Source organism: Microchirus variegatus (genome assembly GCF_963457635.1).
Source record: "Microchirus variegatus genome assembly, chromosome: 15".
NCBI classification, from domain to species: Eukaryota; Metazoa; Chordata; class Actinopteri; order Pleuronectiformes; family Soleidae; genus Microchirus; species Microchirus variegatus.
In genome coordinates, this window is record NC_139816.1 from 10,267,510 (window position 1) to 10,282,848 (window position 15,339).

The following is a 15,339-nucleotide window of genomic DNA, read 5'->3' on the forward strand; positions in this document are numbered from 1 at the left end:
ACTCAACAAGTAAAAGTCCTTCATACATGGCTGTGTATGCTGTATTATTATCTCAAATGCAGTGTAGCCTCTTAAAGAATGTTGAATGATGTAATATATATGTAAAATATTTGATCATATCATTGTATAAACATGCATGCAGCAGCAGGTCTAGGTCAAACTCACTTGTGCCAGAGCACTGTAACGCAGAAAGCTGTCATGTGCATTATTATATGGAATAAAAAAGTAAAAATGTTATGGAGTAGGTTGAGTTCAGACAATTATAAATTTGGCTGAGCAAAGAAAATATCTGTATTCACATTTAAAATGTTGACTTATGTCGAGATGAAAGAATCGAAATCTAAACACTAAAACAATTGTGTTTTTTGTCGCCTTTTATTTCCAGATATTCCTGAAAATGGCAGCGAAACGAATCCCTCAGTCACTCGTCTGCTCGCTGTCTGCCGTCGCTTTACTGACAGCTGCTTGCCAGAGTCCAGATGAATACCAAAGGTATGATTTGCCTTTTCTTTATTGAGATTGTCTCACACCACATCCATCCTCGGGAGAATCCTAATGCACTGATACCAAGGGGGAATTTCTTTTTCTTTACAATCTACTTAGCAATGATTTATTGATTGTGGCTTCCACCGTCACAGAGAATTACGGATCCTTTTTGGGAAATCAGATTTTCACACCTTTCATGAGTGTGTATGTGGCGCAGGTCTCCAGAGACGCCGTGAGGGGGGAACTGACTTTGAGGAGCAGCGGTGTGTGAATCTCTGCGGTGTCACTCCTGCACTGCCAATGGTATGAATGACACTGTGATTCTGTGTTGCTCTCCCCATTCCTCTCTATAGTTTTGCATTATTTATCTGTTGATAAACAGTGCATGAGCTTCATTTTAATATGTTTTCATTCCCTTTCATACCCTTTAAAACACGGTTTGCTCTCTCTCATATAATAAGCATTCAGGAGGCCCTCTGAATTGTAAGCATTTCATAAAGGGGGGGGGGGGGGGGGAAACAGGAATATAATAAAAACAACCCCTGCCCTCATAGGAGGAGTCAGATTAGTGCACTGAAAGCTTTGATGCTCCAGAATGTCAGCTCTGTGGATCGATCTGGCAAAAAAACACACACACACACACCTGACCAATCAGAGGCGTCTGTCTGCTGTGGACCTGCTGGGCACTGTGGTTTACAAGCTTCAAAGAGCTCCTTTTAATACACTGCTTTGATAGCACTCAGCCTTCACTGACCTGCCGACCGTCCACCAGGGAGCATTTTAGCTTTAGTGGAGTAGAGAGGGATAACTGTTGATCATATTAATGAGTGTTAAAAAAAAAAAAAAAAAAAAAATCCATCCCAAAAAACATCAAATCTTTTCACTATTTGTAACCTCCTTCTCCTTGACTACAAAGAAGCACATCATTTTACATCTAAAATAACACAAACATACAGCATTTTACAATAGAATATTAGCAGCATTATAGATATTTTTATGTTGCTTTGGTCAAATTGCCACAGTAGTATGAAGCTCAAGCGACAAAGTGGCAGAGAAGTTTGTGTATTAACCCTAAGGGGGAGACAAATCCTCATCTACCAGTCCACATTAGACATAAATATATGAGGATGCTTACCCAATACAGTTGAGTATAGACACCAAATTAGTGTTTTGGATGTCTTAGGTATTGTAGACATTTGACTGATTAGACTTTAGACATTAGACTTAACAACCCTCTATAAAAGCCAAATTTGTGTCTCAATAACACACATGATCACTGTCATTATTTAGGAAGAACATTCCTTATTCTGTAGCTTTTGTTGAACGTTTTCCTGGAAAACTAAAACAAAAGCAGCACTTTTTTATTTTCCAAACACATCTAACAGCAGATATCATACTTTTTTCTCCCTTTCCTGCATTGCTCCTGTCACACCAGTTGTGCTACAAGAAAATGTAACCCATAAACAGTGACACATCCGACAACTGACAGTTTGAATGCATTTGTGCTTTCGTGATAAAGAATTCAAAATAGAACAGTAATAGGTTGTTTTGCAGAGAAGAGGTGATGCATGAAGTGTTTGGAATACATTTGTTAGCTCATTAAGTCATGTTAGGAAAATCAATTCTAAGATTGTAGCATGAGATTCAGTACTGTCATGATTATTATTATTTTTTGCTATCAGTAACTACTTCGATAAATGGCGATTATTGAGGATTTGTGCCTGTGAATTAGATAAACTAAAGCTGAAACAATAACTCGATCGATCGATAATCAATCGTCAACTATTTTGATAATCGATTAATCGGTTTGAAGCCTTTTTCATGATGAAAACAAGATTTCTGATTGTTTTAGCCTCTTAAATGTGAATGTCTTCTTTGTTTCTTTGCTCCATATGGCAAAGAAATCATTAAACGTGAATCATTTTGGTTAATGGACAAAATAAAGACATTCAAGTGCATCATCATTTTCAAGTTTGACAAACACTCATCAACATTTTATGGACCAATCGATTACTCGTTTAATCGTGAAAATAATCAACAGATTAATAAGTTATGGAAATAATCGTTAGTTGCAGCTCTAAGATAAACATTATACTAACATACTAAACCTAAATTGCTAATAGAAGGAAAGTATACTGCGAACAGTGTTGTTATTGAATAGCCACAATTCTTTTATAAATGTCACTCTGTGTACACACGTGTCCCAGCATGCAATGGGAAACATTTAGGATGATACTAAATACAAGCGATGGAAAGGTTATAGGATAAAACAATATTACAGCAGTTATGACGAGTGCTGATTGTTTTTTTTCTCTCCCACCAGGCGAGTCTCGAGTGTTGGAGTGTTGGTGTGGAGTGTGCCAGTTACAGGCCGGCGCGTCGACCTCACACTGGGACAGCGCTGGTAAGAACACTGTCAGCTATTAGCATGGATATGTGATTACACTCGGGACTCTCTGCTCACCACTGATTCTCCAGCTGATGGAAGTGTTTGGTGAACGAGGTGCTGCTGGTGGTGGTGGCGGCAGCAGCGAGGGGGAGATCAAGTGCTTTTTCTTGTTTCTGCAACCTTTTTTTCGAGAGCTGAGGCCAAACTGAGTGAACAGAGACAAAACAAGACATATTTCCTCCCTCTATATGTGCCTCAAATATAGCCGGGCAGTACATCAATATTGTCATATACTTTACTTATAGTAAATCTATGATGTATTTTAATTGTTTTAAAAGCTTTTGCAGTGCTAGTATTGAGGCATTTAGTCAAATATTATATTATTTATGATATTACATTTAAAATACATGGACTTGACACAAGATTAAATAAGAATACGCACTTTTAAACAACTTTATTTGTCCCTAGTTGGTTCAGAGCAGCATGGTGCAGACAACATAGCAACCTAAGATAAGACAAGATAAGAGGCATAATATAACAATACAACAATTTAAGAACTGTTATTAATCTAATGATTACTAAATTAAGAGCTAACTATTTTGTGGGGTTCTTTTAATCATTAAAACAAGTAATCTGATTTTTCAGCTTCTTAAACACGAATATTTTATGGTTAAGAAATCATTCGAACAAAATTAGACATTGTCATTTCAAGGTTTGGGAAACACTGATTGATTTTCAACATTTTATGGACCTTACAATTGATTCATTGAGAGAATTATTTGATGAATTGATTATGAAAACAATGCTAAGTTGCAGCCCTAATAATAAACGGGGTTAAAAGCACCTGCTATGAATTTAAGCCTGATTATTGATGGGAATTTCAACATTAAAAGGCCAAAAAAAAACATTACATTACATTAATGCAATACAGATCATAAACAGCTAGAGTAGATAAATGATTGTATGTTTAGATATTTGCTTTTATTTTGGAGTTAATTGCAGTCTTGACAATGTCCTTAAATGAGAAGAGAAACAGTGTCCAGCTTTACATCAAGACACATCTTGTATATCAGGACGTAGTCTAAAAATATTGCGATATTTTTAAGCCGTATCTTCCAGGCCAAGCTCCCACCAACCCTCTTATACTCACACATTAGTGCTTTCACCACGGGGGGCGTACTTAAAATAAAATGAAGATAATCCATTTTTACAGCCCACTGTAATCAAATCTCTTATGGTAATATTTAAAATATCCATTTTTATTACAGATTCTTACAATCACATTACAGTTATCCCGTTACGTGTGATTCTATTACCCAGATAAGTTTTAATTAATAGACACACCCAATTTTTGTCGGCGTGATTGCGAGTAAAAAAAAAAAACTGCTGTTTTGAAACGAGGTAATTAGCAGCCGAGTGTGATGGTGAGAGATCTGTTGCCCTCTTATCCTCGAGCCTCGGAGGCCAGGAGAAGATTAGAGCTCTGATCTCATTCCCAGCACTTGTTTGGAGTCTGTCAGGAAGAGAAATGCCAGCATTAGAGAGGTACCGCCACACTCCTGATATGATGAAATAAGGAGAAAAGGGGAAGGGGAAAGAAGATGGAGGGATGGACAGAAAGGACCCTGCCCTTCTTCTGAAGTGTCAGAAGCTTGTTTATTCTATATTTCATTGTAGCTGCTGGGGCAAAGATTCCCATTTTTCCCTTTATTTATTTTTTTCTCCCCGCCCTCTAACAAAAAAAAAAAACCCACCGCTCTCATTTTTTATAGGTCTTGCAAAAGTCTCATGCCCCAGTGAAAATTACATTGTGAAACGGCAGAAATTTCAGGGTTGCCTGTGCTCTCCGCTGTCCCTCTGAGCTTTCAAACAGTCGACAGACTGTGAAGAATAAATAATAAAAAACTATTGATTATTTTGATGACTGCAAGATTCAATTAGGTATTAATTTTGCCCTCCAGTGGACCTATCAAGCAACTCAAAGGAGAGGAGGTGGGCGGTGGGGGTGGACCCAAATGCATGCAGAGTGCGGCCAGGCTCAGACAGAGGGGAAAATGTGTTTACCGCGGCGGGCGGAGAGGTGCACTGATGCGCAGTGTCCCACATTTAAGTGCTCCACAAATGAAGCCCTGATGACTAGTGACATTGTTACCAGGGATATGGGTATTGACCAGCCCGGCTCACGTTTTTTAACGACAGCTTAAACTATTGCTATTGATTAACATTTTCATAGATTATCATGTGTCATATCAAAGAGGGCTGATTCCTGTGATGAGCACATTAAAAAGGCCCCTCTGGGCAGGAACTCATCGACCACCCTGATAGAAGTGAGAGTGTGTGCTGGGGGTGGGTATTGATGGGTGCACATGGGCAAGATGAGCCCCCCCCCCCTCCCTCCCCTCCTTTTTCCTTTATATGTGCTGGTCACCTGTCCTGTGCGGAGACATATTTAGGTTGGACTTGATTCATAAATAAGGGAGAAGACTGTGGTCCTGCTGCTGTGTGTCTGCGTCTCAGAGCCTGAGGTGGGGTGAGCACTGTCTGAGGAGTTCTCCAGTCAGAAGACACAAGGGGGAAGAGACAGAGGGAGTGAAGGTGGGAGGGAGTGTGTTTGTGTGTGTGTGTGTGTGTGTGTGTGTGTGTGTATGAGACAGGAGGAAAAAAAAAGAGGGCAGGAAGGAGGTGGTGACATTTCCAGTACTTGTCTTAGGAAGCAACCTCAGGCTTGAACCTGTGGTGACCATTCAGATGCATGAAGTGTGAGGAAGCTGCCTCTGTTCTAACCGCTCTCTGCTCTGTGGTGGCATGTTGTAGCCGCTGTTTGACCGACTTCAGCATTTGGACTTTCTGAAAACATTTTCTTTTTTACTCTTATCTTCAGGAGCGTAGGTAAGTGTAGATTTACTGGTGGCTTTTTTTTTTTTTACGAAAAACCGAGAAAAAAATGTGTTTACAATTTGTGAATCAATCGAGGGAGACTCTTACACTTAAGGCAAAAACAAATTGTATAGTGCAGGACGTGAGTCTGTGGTTGTTAATTAAGCATCTGAAATGTTCAAGTGTTGCAAAGCAATGAAGTTTTAGATGGAATATTTTTGCTGCGCTAACATTGGAAAGCAGTCGATCGGAGTCTCTACGTAACAAGGATGTAATATAAGTAGGCAATTTTCCAGTAAGAGCTTTAAAGATACATTTATGCTCATGATTATGTGCTTTCTCTGTGAAAGAGGGCCAGATAACTTTTTTTAAACTCTTCATTTCTAATTTTCAAACAAAACAATGCATGTTGCATAGATGCTTGCCTTCATCTCCTGTTTAAATCAGGTTTCCAGGTTAATCGAATATTGTTCTCCCCATATATGAAAATAGATGTGATCTTTTCCCTCATATCTTCCTTTTTTCCCCCCACATCGTGTTAGACTGATTTCATTTTGTTTATCGTCACACAGCCCAGGACCTCTCTTACAGACTGTTGTCATGTGAAGATGAGGCACATGTTGGCCAGTAATGAGCCCTCGGAGATGGATATATCACCGTTTTAGGACTACAGGGCGCAATGGTAGAGCCACACGATCAGTATCGTTTCTTCGGCAGGCAGCAGCCGAGAGTATCAGCGGGGCAGCACCAGCCTCAGATAAAAGGGAGAGCTGGAGAGAGAGAGAGGGAAGGAGGGAGCAGAGGAGAGAGAGGGAGAGTGATGAGTGAGCGATAGAGAGGAGAAGCTGGGTAGTGAGAGAGAGAGAGAGAGAGTGAGTGGAGACACAGAGAAGGAGCCGGCGAGGGTGAGAAGCTGAAGCCGATCTAACCAGGGTGTTTTTTTTTTTAATCCTTTTTTTTTTCCTCCTCCCTGTTTCCCACCTGGGCTCCCAGCTCCCTCCAGGATCCGATGATTACAGGGCAGCTGAGCAAGCCGCTGCTCTCCCTGCGCAGCAACATGAGCGCAGCAGAACTCCGGGCGGACGACAAAGTGGCCACTCCAGACAGCGAGCTGAACGACGACACCCTGCTCCTGCCCTCCGAGGCCACGGACAGAGAGGGGACCCCCAACAGGCTGTACGGTGAGTCGGCGCACGGTGCCCCTCGTCTTTTCCCTTTCACAAAGCTGCAGACGAGGGTGGGTTTTACGCAGCAGGGAGGTGAAAACCTGAGGGTTTCCACTGGTGGGACAGGTGTCAGCGCTGTCAGGCAGCAAACTAAGTTGAAGTGCAGTGAGGAAGCCAGTGGTGGGAACTTTTACTGCTTAGTCTGTGGGGAAATTGTGTTATGTTTGTGTGTTTTGATGTTTTGTGCATGGTTTATGTTTGTGGAAGAGAATCTTTGCAAGAGGTTATTAAATTTAATTATATCGTATTGACTATTACGACTTAAATATAAGTTATTAGTTGATCTGATGTAGTGTTTTCATGCTGTCCATGAAAAAAAAGTTGGACTGACCTGTAAAAATCTAATTTCACCTTAAACACACTGTCACACATATTTGTCTTATCATAAATGAATTATTTGAGCATTTACAAAATCAATTGAAAGCTATTCTAGTGAATAATTAAATCTCAGCTTTATGGCAAATATTCTACAGATACAGTATTGTTTTTTTTCCCTGATTATATATCAGGTGTATACTCATTTATTTTTAACTTATGCAGTAATTACTTATCTATTGACCTCTTTATTTGAGCATGCCTCATTATTTCTCATTAATTCTATTTTGTTGTGCCTAGAAAAGTGTTTCATATTTTTTTAATAATGGGCAGTTCCACTCATGGACTAATGTAATCACTGTCTCGTTATGAATCAATATCCATAAATTACCACTTGGTAAATTTTCAAACGAAGTCGTGTAATGAGATAAGTCATGTAGCCATCTGCCATCGTCCCTATAGGATTTTATCATAATCAGAATGAGTAATTATATTTAATCATAAGGCCTTGTAACAGCAGACATAATAGATCTGTTGTTTTAAAGCTTTAAAAAACTGTATTTATTTAATTTGAAGGAAAATTAATTGACATTATTTACTCAGTAGCCCTTATCCAAGACGTGTGAATTTGCTTAATGTTTTTGGGAGGAATCCACATATTTGAAGGACTTTGTTATTATTATTATTCTGATTACCTTTTTGTCAAGAGTTATAATTATTTTCAAATCTGTTTTACCGAATGCAGGATAGCAATCCTTCCGTTATGGCTTGAAATCTTCATTTTGAATATTTGTTTCGTCTCGTGACCATTTGTGTTTTTCTATTTCTGGAAAGTTAAACTTGTGTGTGTGTGTGTGTGTGTGTGTGAGAGAGATTTTGGCACACAATTGATTTGTCTCTGGCTATGAATTTATCCTGCTATCACCGATGCATTTTATTTATTTAATGAGAGATAATGGTGGAATATCAGAATGCATGAATCTCTCATTCTGACCCAGACTCTCTCTCTCTCTGTGCGTGTGTGTGTGTGTTTCCTGGTTAGAGACTGTAGCGTTGCCAATGGGAAAGAAAAAAGAGAAAAGAGAGTGCCAATGATGAACTTCGCTTGCCAAACGCTTTATGAACAAAATAAAATAAGACTTTGGAGGAGGAACAGCCGAATATTACTCTCACATTTAATCACTGAGAGTTCAGTTGTCTTTTAAATCCTCATTTTGAGAATAAACTGAGGTTGGAGTCTTCAGGATTTGTTTCAAACGCAGTGCAATTTGGTTTCATAAGCATCAAGTCTCTCCTTCTTTCATGTCTACCTTTACGACTCTCTTGTTTCACTCTTTTCTTGTGCCTCTACGTTTGGTCGATGCTATATCTACAAAGCTTATATCTTGAATATAATGCTGCTAAATACTGGAAGAATTTATTCTAAATATTTTTTCCCCCACTCAGTATTCTGCTGATGCTGTCCTTGTGACACTGCATGTGGACTGGTCAGAGATGCTCCTTGTGCATCTTGTGAATTTTTTAAGGGGGAAGCTTTCTCTTTGCCAGTGGCACAGCCCACAGCAGCGGGTTTGGTTTGGGAACCGTTGCCAAATGACCTGTCAGAGAGAAAAGGCAGGGACCCGTGAGGAGACATGGCACAGTCGTGTCTTCTGCTGGGAGAGAGAGAGAGAGCGAGTAGAGAGAGGAGGTGTGTTGAAAAAGAGGCACTCAGCATGTTTTCACTGTAGTTACCTGGAATTATGACAGGGAAAGAAAGCAGAATGTGCGGTGAAGTGACATTTATTTTGTGACGATTTATGCTTTTAACCGATTGCTGATCGATTGATTGATTATATCAGCCTCACCAAAACCGATTGAGCGTTAAACGTGTGACCTCTGGCCTGTTTTACACAAGTTTATTATGTATTTGCTCTTATTGAGAACAGGACTGGGCAACGTGGCCACAAGAAAAAAAAAAGTTTCAGTCAGTATTTGATAATTATCGCAATAAAAATGATATCAAATCAGTTCACAAATCAGTTCATTGTGGTTTTAAAATTCTTTTAAATCCTACACAAAAATAAATCTTAGGCAGAGCAATCATGCGTTACATCTCAATCCGTGTATACAGAATCTTTCTTTGTTGTATTGACATTGACGAAAATAATATTTCAATATGTACAGTTACTGAATTACACCCCAGTATAAATCAAATATTGTACACCGGCGGATATTTAACTGTTTAATTGATTAATCAATTATAAATCAACTATTTTAATAATCAGTTTGAGTCTTTTTTTTAATAACTAAAACAAACTTTCAGACATTTCAGCTCCTTAAATGTAATTATTTTCTTTTTTGGACCAAAAAAATAATGATTTCCATTTGAATCTTTTGGTTTGTTCCACTTTTTGTATTTGATCTTATTTCACCTCTGATTGTGGATGCACTGATCAACAGAACAACCATGCATTGAGTTTTTTAAACTAGGCCTTAGGTTATTCTTTAAAAGACATTGTGGCTCCACTCTGCAGTCTTATGATTTTCTTTCCTCATGTTCTGCGTGGTGCAACAGCGAGGGATGAAGTTATTTGTTTGATTCCTCAGTTTCAGAGGCACAAAAAAAACTTTGAGACGTGAACGAGTGTTCCAATTTTTGTGATTGACAGATAGAGGAAGATATCGCAAAAAGGCCTATGGAATCAAGAAAACACAGTAAAAACGTGTTCAGACTTAATTTGCTCTGTGTGTCTATTAGTGTATTTATAACTCAGCCTTACCGCTGGAGACACCCTGCAGCTGAAAAGACTTATAGACTTCCTCAAAGATAGTATGGAGTTCTGCTGTTTGTCTGTTGCTGGGGATTGTTTGCACAACAGGTGTGATGAATGTGTCTCACTTTATTTTCTAGCTGTTTTTTTTTTTACTACAGTGTGTACATTCAGGGGGTGAAAACCTTTCAGCGCAGTTCTTATTCATGTTCTTTTCATTTAATTGATAGAATTGGTAGTTTATGATTTAGTTCTCAATTACATTTGATACATTAGAAAGTGTGGTAACGCTTTCTTTTACAGTCCCCTAATTACCAGGTATTTACCTGGTAAATTCATGGTAACGCCAAAGTGTTACTAGGTAATTACCAATGGTAATAAGAAAGTAAATACAGTGAAACTGTTGCCAAAATACTGGGCATTTACCTGGTAACTATATAGTTAATTATAGCGTGTTATTACTGCTGTTAATAAGAAGGTATGTACAGCTAAACTATGGCAAAACTATGGTAAATGTAAGTGTATTATTGGGTTATAAACTGGTAATAAGCAGGTACCTACAGTCCCCTAATTACTAGCTATTTACCCAAGGGGTAATCTAACAAACCTAACCCTAAAAATGTGTGTAAGTACATGGAAACAAGCTTGGCTTTCTTTTACAGTACAGTTTTACTTTACTTACCGAGTACATTACCGTGCATTACCCAGTATTTTGGCAACGGTTTCACTGTATTTACTTATCTTATTACCCTTGGTAATTACCTAGCAACACTTTAGTGTTACCATGAATTTACCAACTAAATACCAGGTAATTAGGGGACTGTAAAAGAAAGCGTTACCGAAAGTGTTTCATTTAAAAAAAAATAAAAATAAAAAGCAGTTTCCTATTCCTTTTTTCCCCCGCAGTACAGAAAACGTAGCAAAATCGTGACCTCAAAACCTCGCTACGCATCAAATATACTGCATGTGCGCCTCCATATGACCTTTGTACAAGTTTCACACCTGTAGATCCGAATGCCTGATTTTACTTTAATACTTTGCACGAGTTTCTGCAAATGCGAGTCGAAGTCGGTGGGAGGCAGTGACAGTAGCGGTCATGTTTGTCCACAGTAAACTGCCCACCTCCTACACCCATCACATGCTTACTGCGGTGGTGAAAGGGTCATTCTCCTCCTAAAAGCTTGCCTGTGCAAATAGTCTTCCACTTCAGCTAACAGGGGCTACAAGGCACCACAAACATCCTGCCGCCTTGTGTTTATTCCAAGTAGAAGTGGACATTAGGTGGGAAAGCTGTGGTTAGCAGGGCAAGCAATTTTTTTGAATGGACGAGATGGTGTTGTAAGCGTACAGTTTCTGTCTTCTCTTCTCAAGCAAATCTCCCCCTTTCAGACCTCAACAGACAAGATAATAAGACACTCAGAGCACAATTCCGTATTATATTCAGCAACCAAAGGCTCATCTCTTGTCAGTTTGCATTTACTCTTCCAAGGATGTGACGCTTCTATCATCATGCTGTCAAAGAGAGCCAGGCTGGAACGACAGGAGCACTCATTTCATACACTTACTGTCTACATGAAATGGTCTGCACTTACATGGAATCCTGCCAAAATGGTGGAACATTTTTCCCAGAGGTCACCGAGAGAACCCCCCCTTTCCCAAAATACCCAAAAGGAATCTTTAATTGATTTTTGGAATCGGTGACCATTCGGACCAGAAAGTCCAACCCTACAGTCTACATCTGATGCAATGTTGTACCTTCAATCAGATAGTGAAACTACAGTAATGATGTTGACTCAACATGTCTCCAGTTTTTATTTTAATGTGTGCTTGGACATCAGGAAAAGTCTTGTATTACATGTTTCTAATATTCCTCCAATGGCTAGAAAGTAGCTTAATTTGGCAAAGGGGAAAGTTAAAAATCAAATGTTCTTTCTGGTCTTTTAAATTGAAGTTACTGATTTACTGTAACACTCCACAGAGGTCACATAGTGATACACTCTCATATTTTGAATGGGCACTGGATTCCTAGAGAGTCCACTCCTGAAAGTACATCGCTGCACCTTTCTTTTAGGTTTTTATTTTTCACCTTTTGAAATATCAGAAGAACACTAGGCTTGTAAGTCGCCTAATAAACTAAATCATGTCGAGAAGATGGTTTGAGATTTAAAAAAGAACTGAAACATCAAACAGAACAATAGCATTAAATTGTCAGAGGAACATTTTCAAATTTCTGTTTTCACACACATTGACAGTCACAGTTTCTCTCATTTCTCCGTGGAACAAAACAGCAAAGCATTTAAATTTCTTTTATACTTAACTTAGCTCGTGCATACTTGTATTGGAGGGGAGGGGGAAAAAAATCACCCATTTTTCGTGTCCTTTGCACTACTTTCCACTGCATATGCACGCTCACACATAGACACACAATGGGGAACACACGCGTCACACTCGCGCACGCTCATTGCTGGAGGCATAAGTTCTTATTATTTTTGTGTAATCAGCTTAGTGAGCAGGATACATGGTGGGACAGGCTGCTTGCTGATGCAAAGAGCCTCATAATGTTGTGTGGTGAGGTTAAGTAATAAAGTGGTGCAAACCCAGAGCTGAATTGGCCTCTCTGAGTAAATAAGAGTGGATAAAGGAGACTATGAGGGGGGAACGGGTTTGTCCGCAGGAGGTGGATCTCATTATGGGGATTTCTGCTGTCTCCTGAAACTTCAAAACCGGCTTTATGCGTGCCTACGAAGCAGGTGTAATACATTTGCTTATGTGCCCGCTCCCTGGCCCGGGCCACAGCAACACAATTACGTGACGTGATGCGAAGGACGCGAGGAGAGAGAGGACGAGCAGTAGGCAGACTTACCGTCACAGCAGCTACGGTCGTCAGGAAGCTTTGACTTTGAGTGACAATGTCATTCTCCCGCTTGTTTTTATACTTAAAGTTAAAAAGAATATATTTTGCTTTACCTTAAAAGCGTATTCCATGTCTTATACATAAACAACAGTGGAGGAAAATTGAATTTCACTATGCAGTTTGCTTTAGTTACCCACGTTCTTTAAGTTTGGAAATCATTTTCAGGAAAATACGTACGCGCCGTGTAGAATGCACTCCATAACAATATCAATAAGCCTTTCATGTAGAGCTAACAAAGAGGCATCACATCTCCTGGCACGGACACGGTTGGTGTTGTTGAGATGTAATTGAAGCTTCTAGGGTCACATTTTCGGGAATAGAAATTACATTCTTGTCTTTGACTTGTGTGGCGTGAACCAGAGATGCATCCCACAGCCCTTGTGTCCTTCACAAGCCTTTATTATTTATAACACTCGCTCTTTGAGCAATGACCAGTACTAATGCATAACCTTCTGTCCTTCTGGCTGATTCGCTTCCTTTGAAACCAAAGATTGAGGCAGGAGAAGTGGGTGTCTGGTGGATGAGGCTGCGGTGTGGGCGGGTGGAAAGAGAGAGGCGGCGGGGGGGCGGGGATGGGGGGGGGGTGCTAGTGTAGGGCAGTGGAGATCCAGGCTATCGAGAAGTTATTATGTTTTTTCCCTTTATATCTGAGGATGTGGAACAACACTGTGATGCTTCTTTTCTCCTGAACAGAGTTATGGGCTTCAAAGCAATACTGTGTCTTCACGTCCCTCCTTCCACTATTTGTCTGTTCCACCAGAATAATGTGCTCGGAGAGGAGGGGGGTTGGATGAGGTGGGGTGGGGCGGGGGTGTCTTTTAGCTACATGATTATTTGCTTGTTTCCACCTGTACCCGCACAGTACTGTAAATAACCTGGCAACACAGGCGTGCGGAAACTTAATACCCCATTTCCACTGCTTAAAAATGGGTTTTTGACCAGTGGAAATGCTTTTAGTCGGCATTCACTCCCAGGTCAAATGACCCTGCAATGCTCTTTTTTTTTTCCTCAGGACACATGTGTGGCATAACTAAATATTAGTGAAAATATTTTAACACATTTTCCTGTAGATATCACTCTTGTTTAACAATAAAAATAAACACACTCTAGAATTTCATGAGAATGTGTAACTGTAACTGTCACATAATGCTCTCTGAGAAATATGTGCAGGTATGTAAATAAAAATGCTGGTACTGAAAATAGTAAAATTAAGAAGTGCCAGTACTGCATCATTTCTGGAGCAACGCTACGACATGCATTCATTTTCCTACCAATGTGGAAAATTCACTTTTTACAACTTGGGACAGAACTCAATAGTTTTTATTCCATCAATCGATTGAACCTGTAGCAATTTTATTGAGCTCCATGGTGTAGCCTTTGTTGTTGTTTTCCTTTGACTCGTAGGCTTGTTTCCGGCACATTCATGACATCATAATTCACACGAGTGGTGGGGAGCGATTATGGGTCAAAAAAATAAAATAATAATTTTGACGATAACAATAAAAATTCTAATTTAATTGTCTAAGTGCTTACAGGTTATATCAGTGGACACAATGTTTCAGTTCTTTAAACTTCAGCATTCAAGTAAAAATTCAAAGACTTGAACCGAACTACACTGTAGAAAAACACTTTTTGCAAAGTGATTTAAATACTCGATAATGTCAATTTGCATATATTTAAAACAACAATCCCCCACCTCTGATTCACACACAGATGATGCAGGAGTGTAAAAACAAAAAAAAAGGACAAGAGATCAACTGCTGACAAAGGGAATGGTCTTATTCTCATAGGTTCACTTGGCTTCAAAAACCACACATATACCCTGTGTGAAAGAGGCTTGATACAGGACCTTTTCCAGATGAAATCTTTCCCAGGTAACGTGTGTTTAGCTCAGGTTCAGTGGAGGTGAGATAAAGTCCCGTGCAGCCTGTATCACCTGATGTTCTCCTGTACTGATTGAGCCCACACTGCAGCGCCGCCGTGATCCATTGTTATTATACGTCTATGACAGAAGGAGCGGGGGAGGAGGAGGATGGGGAGGGGTGGGGGGTTAGCGATTCGAGGGGCTAGGGGTAGAAAGTGGGACATAGACAGCATTAGTGCCTGATAGCCTGGAGGGGGCCCGGGCTGATGTGTCAGGCATGACATGTGGGTGTCTGGCCCCCCACACACACACACACACACACTCCCTCACACCCCACTGGCTAATGTCCTGCAGTTGACCAGATGCAGGATTTATAAATGTTGCCGTTTTTTGGAAGAAGTTGATGGAAGATGTTGTACATGCAATAACATGGCAGAATAAAAAAAAACAAAAAAAACATATTAAAACTTTTTTAAATAAAGTAGAAATAAAATTTGAATTTTTTTATGCTTTTA

General features: G+C 39.7%; 1 protein-coding gene across 1 annotated transcript in view; it reads left to right on the plus strand.

Annotated features, from left to right (window-relative positions):
• Positions 1 to 457: 457 nt before the first annotated feature.
• pou6f2 (POU class 6 homeobox 2) overlaps positions 458 to 15,339 on the plus strand; it is a gene marked incomplete at its 3' end in the record, with an annotated part of 85,213 nt that continues 70,331 nt past the window's right edge. The window contains exons 1-2 of the mRNA XM_083902045.1: positions 458 to 492; positions 6,746 to 6,933. Of these exons, the coding sequence (XP_083758171.1) occupies positions 6,762 to 6,933 (172 nt within the window). The 5' untranslated portion in view covers positions 458 to 492; positions 6,746 to 6,761. The remainder of the gene's footprint in view (positions 493 to 6,745; positions 6,934 to 15,339) is intronic.